General features: G+C 38.7%; 1 protein-coding gene across 2 annotated transcripts in view; it reads left to right on the top strand.

Annotated features, from left to right (window-relative positions):
* Positions 1-6,441, top strand: part of LOC113148923 (tyrosine-protein kinase SRK2-like) — a 28,390-nt gene extending 21,949 nt beyond the window's left edge. For both annotated transcript variants that reach the window (XM_026340676.1, XM_026340675.1), the window contains 3 exons: positions 3,284-3,465; positions 3,648-3,813; positions 3,927-6,441. In XM_026340676.1, coding sequence (XP_026196461.1) covers positions 3,284-3,465; positions 3,648-3,813; positions 3,927-4,135 — 557 coding nt within the window. In that variant the 3' untranslated portion in view covers positions 4,136-6,441. The remainder of the gene's footprint in view (positions 1-3,283; positions 3,466-3,647; positions 3,814-3,926) is intronic.
* Positions 6,442-8,192: the final 1,751 nt, after the last annotated feature.

Raw genomic sequence — 8,192 nt, forward strand, 5'->3', positions numbered from 1 at the left:
TTTTAATCTGTTTTGCACGAAGGTCCTGGGAATAAATGACTTATGTACATAATGTGTATACATTAGATTGTACACTCCCCTCCAAAAGTATTGGAACAGTGAGGCCAGTTCCTTTATTTTTACTGTAGACTGAAAATTTTTTGCAAGTTTCAGATTTATCTTTATTTATATTAACTAACATGAAAGAAAGCGAGCTGTCTATGGGTGTGAAACAAGCAATGGATGGAAAATCAATCAGAGCCATTGCACAAACATTGGCCATAGCCAGTACAACTAATTAGAGAATCCTGAATAAGAAGGAAACCGCTGGTAACAGACAGGTTACAAAAAGTAACAGATGTCGGACAGGTAGACTAGAGAAAGTGACAGCAGTTAATGATAGACATTGTGAGAGGGCAGGAGTGAATGTATCACAATCTACTGTCCACAGAAAACTTAATGAACAAAAGTACAGAGGTTAAACCAGAAGATGCAAACCACTCTTTAGCAAGAAGAACATAAAGGACGGGCTGGAATTAACTAAAAAGTACAGAAATGAGCCTCAGTGAGACAAAGTTTTATGTACTGATGAGACAAAAGTGATGGAAAGGCTAAATATGAAGTCTTACTCACTGTAATCTATTTTTAAACACATAGCTAAGACAACAGTAATCTGTTCCACTCCTTTTACTGACATGAAAATGGTTCAGTTCAAACAAAAGGTGCTAAGTTGTGTATCAGATCCAACACCAGGAAACAAAATCTGAAATGTTTATCTCTTGTCTCATGTTTTCAGTCTACAGCAACAATAAATGAACTGGCCTCATTTTTCCTATTCTTGTGCAGGGGAGTGTATTTGTGGTGTAACAATTCAATTGCCTCTTAGTTCTAGTCTAAGAACTTGGAACATAAGACTATGGACATGTGTGTCACAGTTTTGGTCTCTGTTTCAGGACCATTACACATTTAACACGCTGTATATGTAAAGTAAGAACATGGCAAACCAAGTCAGTGTGTCCTGTGATCTGGTGTCAGGATTTACAGTGGTGTGAAAAAGAGTTTGCCCCCTTACTGATTCTTATTTTTTTGCATGTTTGTCGCACTTTGTTTCTGATCATCAGACAAATTCAATTATTAGACAAAGATAAACACAAGTAAACACATCATGCAGTTTTTATTATTTATAAGGTTTTTATTATTAAGGATAATAATAAATCAAATTCACTCAATTTCCCTAGCTGCACTGTATCCTCCAAACTCAGCTGAATATGTTAAATACAGGAAAGATTTAAGTTTAAAAGTAACGAGAGTAACTACCTTCATTCATCTTCTGAACTGACATGCTGAACCTGAACCAATCTGAAACATCAGCGTAATCGTGCCTTCATCTGTAAGGTTTTACTGTACTATAGTCTCAAATATCTTGACAGTTTCTATAGTAACTAGACAAAACTCTCTAGATATTTGAGACCGACTTTTTTGGTTCCTCATACCAACAATAAACTGGGAAAGGTTTCTGGTACGATGTTCCACACTATTAGATTGAGCTACAACAGCAGAATCATTCATCTGAGAGAAATTCCATCTTAATTGGCTCCTACGTTTGACAGGAGGGCGCTGCCACTGTGTGACTGGTAGCAGAAAAGTAGCACTCCCGTGTCTCTTCTTTTTTAACTTAAATATGCTGTTAAATGTTGTTAACAGTATCTTAGAATTAGTTAATACCTGTTCTAGGGGGATTTTTTTTTTTTGTTTTATTTGTTTACGTGTTACTCTGAGGAAATGAATTTGTCTGTGTGTCTGATGCTGATGATACTGGCGTATTACCTGGTTCAGTCATGGTGCACCTATTCATCCCTTTGATGAACAATATGCACCGATGCAACAAACTAAACCAAAGAACGGGGTGGGAGAGGGGTTGTGCTCCAGCGAGTGAGACAGCAGCCTTTGTTGCACATCCCCCTGCCTTCTGTCATCTTGATAAATGCCCAACTCCAGGCCCACATCAACTATAGATTTCAGGGACGCATGTATCTTAGCCCTTGGGGTGCCAAGATCCTCAAGAGGTAGAGCAGTTGTCTGCCAGTCATAGGATTGGTGGTCCGATTCCTGGTCTGAACCCTAAGTTGCCCCTGGTGAGTCAGATCAGCTGACGGTTTGTGTGAATGGTTAAATGAGATGCAGTGTAAAGTGCTTTGAGTACCAGTTAGATAGAAAAGTGCTATACAGGTGCAGACCATTTACAGAGACCTGGCTCGGAGACACATATTCACATACATTTTCAATCTGTCCCTCAGCCAGCAAAGGGTGCCAACTCTGTGGAAAGGATAGAGTGTGTTCCCTATTGCTAAGCTCTCCCACCCCAGGTGAATGAATATTAACTGTAGCATTGACCTCACTGGTTATAAAATATGTGAAGAAAATACAAATATATGTTATACAGTGTCGTTTTGGCATGCATGGTTATAGGATGAAAGCCACTGCTGACCAAAAACAACACAAGGACTTTCTCTCATACTTGCCAAAAAACATCTTGATTATCCTCAGGGTGGTTGTTGCTGGCAAAGGTGGACCATTCATTTATTAGGTTTAGGGGGAAATTACTTTTTCATTTTGTATTTACTGAGGTTATTTTTATGTAATTGATGAATTTGTCCACAGCATTTTATGGTGATCATGAAAAAGTGCAGGAAAGTCACAACATATGATGTAATAAGACGGTTCTGCACTGTTGCAGCTTCAGCTAATGTCACTTTACAGACCAACAGGATTTGCTTTGTCATTTCAGTTTTTAGTCTGATAATATTATTTTATTATATACTATACTAGCTGCCTGAAACATCTTGTTGGGAATGTTGAATGTGGGTCACTGGATTGGATTTCTCATTACTCTCATTAGAGTACCAGTCTTGAAATAACTATGTGATTAGCTAATGCATTTTCATATAGACAAAGGCCACTCCCTTTTTTTTACAGCAAGCATGTTGATCGTCACAGTTGCACAGTAGTGACATTTAACAGTGATGACGACCGCATTCCATTTAGATTTGTCTTTTTCTGTTCTCCAAATTCAAGTTGTACCTCTCACCTTTAGTAGAAAAGGTTGAAACCACATTATTCAACTTTTCTAGGATTTTTCAAAATGGAAATGTCTTCCAAAACATATATTATGTTGGGGTGCTTTCAAGGCCCCTGTAAAGTCAGATTCCGATTTAAACAGCACTGATATAGCACGTATAACATGTGCCTACGTGAATCATGGCAGGACTGTGACACATCATTTGTCTCTCTACCTTGCTTGCAGAAGACAAGGGTTCCACACTGCGGGTCCATGATCAGATTGAGATGGCTGCACAGGTGGCATCAGGCATGGCGTTCCTGGAATTACAGAACTACATCCACAGAGACCTGGCAGCCAGGAATGTGCTAGTGGGGGAGAACAACATCTGCAAGGTGGCTGACTTTGGTCTTGCCAGGGTGTTTATGGTAGGTTTGGCATTTAAAAAGCTCTTGCATATTAATCCCTTAAATACAACAGCTAGTTTTCATTTGCAGAGCATAAAATATTGGTACCCTGTCTTCTATCTTAAGTCTTATGGGAGTAGCCTTATTTGATTGATGACTAAAAGTAAAATTCTGCAAGCAAAAATGTGTCTTGTATTCAACAGAAAGAAAATGAGAATGTGTATGAAGCTAAAGAAGGCACCAAATTCCCAGTGAAGTGGACCGCTCCAGAGGCTATCCATGACAACAAGTTTACCATCAAATCTGACGTGTGGTCCTTTGGAATCTTGCTGTATGAGATCATGACTTACGGTCAGATGCCTTACCCAGGTACCACTTTTATCAAATCTTTCATATATTTTACAAATGTGTAATGTATGCAGCCATTGAAACATGTGAGCATAGAGCTGCTCTGTAATCCTTTCGTACTGTGAATGTTCCAGGCATGACTAACTACCAGGTGGTCCAGAAGATTCCCATGGGTTACAGGATGTCGTGTCCCCCCAGCTGCCCCAAAGTTATGTATGACATCATGTTGGAATGCTGGAAGGAGAACGAACAAGAGCGGCCCACGTTTGAGACCCTGCAGTGGAAGCTGGAGGACTATTTCGACCTTGACGTGACATCGTATGATGACGCCACTCGTTATTAACACACTGACCCCACTGTGGCACATGCAAAGGAAAAAAGAACTAAAAACTTTATGTACTGGAAAACAATCAATCTCACATAAATGCAAACTAATTGTTGACTGGAATTATAACTATGATAACTGGAATTCCACTTCCTGCAGTCAAATGAAATGTCTAAAATGTTGGATCTGCAGGCGAAAGGAATTCAGAGCGCTGACGGCTAAATTGACATTCCGTCTTTCCGTCTGTGTGGTTAGCCCAGCTCTTCTGACTGGAAGAAGCCTCACTCGGCAGCAGTCAGTGCATCTTGACAAGTGGGTTTCCCCTACACGCAGCATAGCACACATTCTTCCCAGCGGTTACCTGCCAAACTACTACTGCAAGGCATCTTAGAGGACTCATGTTTGAGACTTGCTGTGCTTGGCTGGTGTCTTGGTAGCTGGAGTTAGACGCACCTGTGCGTGACAGATCCTGTCATCTCAGTTAATTCCTGATTCTGCATTTACTGTAACTGTCAGAGGTGATCATACCACAGTTTAATGGAAGGCCGCTGTCTTTGGCCCATGCATTCACAGGGGCCTATTAAATGAAAGCAGACTATTATGTTATAAAATCTTTAAACTGTGGCTTGCTACAAGAGAGCTAAAAAAAAAAAACAGATTTAAGTGTGCAAAAAACAAAAATTTGACTTAAACATACCATTGAATTACAATTTTCTTTTTTTCTACTCAGGACCGAACAAAAGCTCCAGTATGTTCGCCAGCTTGTCAATACCCTTGGTAGACTCAGTAGACTGTCAGCTGTTAGGTGGTTGACATGTTGTTCACAGTGAAATTACAAGAGTTTTTACTACTGCCATCAACTGTCTGTGAACCACAAAATGAGAACAGCAAAGAGCAGTAATTCTGTGAGAAAGGATTCCAGATTATCATCACGTGTTGCTAATGTAAAATCTCAAGCAGTTTTAAGGTATAGTAAAGATAACCAAGATCACTTTCAATGGATGTTATTTAAAGCACTCTTCTATAATTTCATACAAAATTCAAAACAAATTACTTCCGATGTCTCACAACTTCAGCTGCTGATGAGCTTTACTACGAACACTTGCTTGTGAAATAGTTGCACCACTAAGTTTTTTGAGCACTAGCATCAAGCCAGCTGACTTGAGAAGGAAGTCGGCTGGTGTTTGAGAAGGAAGTGCCTGCAAGTATGGATTTTTAGCCATAACCTTAACGTAAACCAAAACAATCTCCTCTACTCTAAATGAACTGCTTGGAATAAATCCAGTTTAGTTTTGATTTTAGATGGAGATGCATAGATATGCTTCACCTGAAAGTCTGCATCATCCCCTGATTTCCCCTGATCCCTCCATTCCCCCAATTAGAACGCTGATGGCATTTTTCCATTGTCTTTTTGAGTATTGCAGGAAATAAGTGAGAAACAAAGCTTTATGATACTTCTAGAATTTGTTCAGCAAAATAATCTTCAAATTTTAAATACATTTACCAGAAAAAAAAAAAGTTAATGGCTATAAACAAGCACTACCGGTACATTACTTCACCGTCACCACCACAGATCTGTTGACCTAGTGTTATTCACACATCTTATTTTAGACGTCTAGGGGAAAACCTGAGTATAAGACAACTGGAAGTGCTAAAATGCTTAAGTAAGTCGTTTCTGTGTTTTAGGCATCATTTCCACGACACTCTATTAACTAAAATATCCCTTAAAAGTATGCTATAAATTGGGTTTAATGCTATGTTGTGGTAGTTTGTTTGCACAAATGTAGTAATTCCAGACTACAAGTTATGGTTTTGACCACAAATGGACAGTTATTCTTCTTATTACTGTTCTGGCTGAGCTTTGTAGTTTGGGTAGTTCAGGGGCCTGATACTTTTTGTATTTCTAGACCCCCCACATAATCTAGTCAGCCTGCTGCCCTGCAGCACTACACCCTAAGCCATGGTGCATCTGCTTTCATAATGGAGCACATGTAAATTCATTCTGTGTGTGTTAGTCTTATTTATGTGGGACCTAAAGTACAGCAGCTTGATGGACTGACCATTGCAACATTGGACCTACAGTACCTTTTTTATTGGACCATCAGTAGCTTTAACAGTTAAGAGACAGCACACCGTGACACATTTACATTACTTGAAGTGCTTGAGCCTGGTGGATTAACACATGCTTTGATGATTATGTATGATGTTGCTGTTATGAACAAAATCATGTTAATTGTACTTTATAACCATGGCAGTATTTACATGTAATCATAATGTATTTTAATGAAATTATTCTTAATTCATGATTAAAAGGGTTATATTTAGTATGACGTTGGATATTTATGTCAATATCAATCAGAAGACATCACAAAACAGGGCTGATGTGTTGGTGGTGATGATACAATATAAAGTAAATCCATTTAAATGAGTCTAATAGGAGTCAGCAGGCTGCAGAACCTCCTCCTGATCATGCTTTAGCTTTCTATAAGTTGCTTTTCATTATTATTCTCATGGTAACTGAATTTTCTCCCCCCTCTATGCTTCTATCTCCCATCCACTGGGTGGCTCTCCCACACAGGACCTTATTTACCAAGATCCAAAATAGCGAGTGCTAAAATGCATGGGTAATCTTGAAAATTGTTTACATGAAGTTACTGTGAAAAAACAGAAATACTGTGAACCTGTTTATAGTAAACTACTTTAGATATAATATGCTGTAAACCTAGATACACACTATTTTAGTGATAAACAGTACAAACAGTATGTCTGTTATAGTATTTTATTGCAGAGTTAATTGTCAGCTGTGGTTGCAAGAATCATACAGTAAAAAATATGGTAACGCTCATAAGGCTTTAGTGGTTGGCATTGATTTTACAGTTAGGAAATGAGTTAATAAATAAATCCAAACTCCAAATCCTAACAAAGATACAGACTATACATGTTAACATGTTTTTGCTTTTAGTCATTCTGTGTTGATCACATCCAATAAATTACCCAGTATACTCACAAAGTTTTATTAAGTTCAGTAATTAAACTCTGTCTACTTACAGTGCCTATAAAAAGTATTGACACCCTTGGATGTTTTATTTTTTCATTAACATAAATCAGTCATGGTCAATAAACGTTGGCAACTTTGACAAAAGAATTCAGAAAAATACCCCATTGATGTCAAAATGAAAACGCCCAGCAACTCAGAACAGGTCACTGAAAACCACAAGGCGATGGATACAAAATAATCTCCAAGATACTGAACATCACCCGGAGTTGTCTAAATCTGCCTAGAACAGGATGTCCACACAAACTGAGTGACCGTGCAAGAAGGAGACTAGTGAGAGAGGTCACTAACTGATGACTACTCTGAGGGAGTTACAAACTTCAGCAACTGAGATAGGAGAATCTGTACATACAACAACTGTTGCCGGGGTTCTTCACCAGTCAAAGATTTATGGGAGAAAGACACTGTTGAAGAAAACTCATGTTAAATCAGGAATTGAGTTCTCCAAAAGGCATGTGAAAGACTCCATGGTCCAGTGGAAGAGGGTTCTTTGGTCTGTTGGGACCAAAATGGTGCTTTTTGTCCATCAGACACTGTGTTTGGTGCACACTAAACACTGTACATAACCACAAATGCACCATCCCCACTGTGAAACACAGTAGTGGCAGCATCATGCTGTGGGGAAGCTTCTGACCTGAAGCAGGTGAATATTAATGGAAACACTGATTTCACCTTACATATTTTTATTTAATTAACATTACTTTGTAAAAAACCTGTTTTCGCTTTGACATTAATGAGGTATTTTTCTGAAATGTTTTTAATCAAAGTCACCAACTTTTATTGACCTTTATTGATTTATTTGACATATGGAGGAGCTTGTAAGTTTCACCAGTTCCAAGAGGCAGCTGGAAATTGTTTAGTGTCTTCTCCCACGTGGTACCAACCAAAAAAAGTAGCTTAGTTGCACATTTTGCAGGCAAGTGAAGCAAGTGTGAGATATACAGGCTAGGATGCACATGTTGATACTTCTATAAAATAAGAACCCCTCTGCTGTTTGGTATTATCATGTGCACGACGCTG

The sequence above is a fragment of the Anabas testudineus genome, chromosome 24, assembly GCF_900324465.2.
Source record: "Anabas testudineus chromosome 24, fAnaTes1.2, whole genome shotgun sequence".
NCBI classification, from domain to species: Eukaryota; Metazoa; Chordata; class Actinopteri; order Anabantiformes; family Anabantidae; genus Anabas; species Anabas testudineus.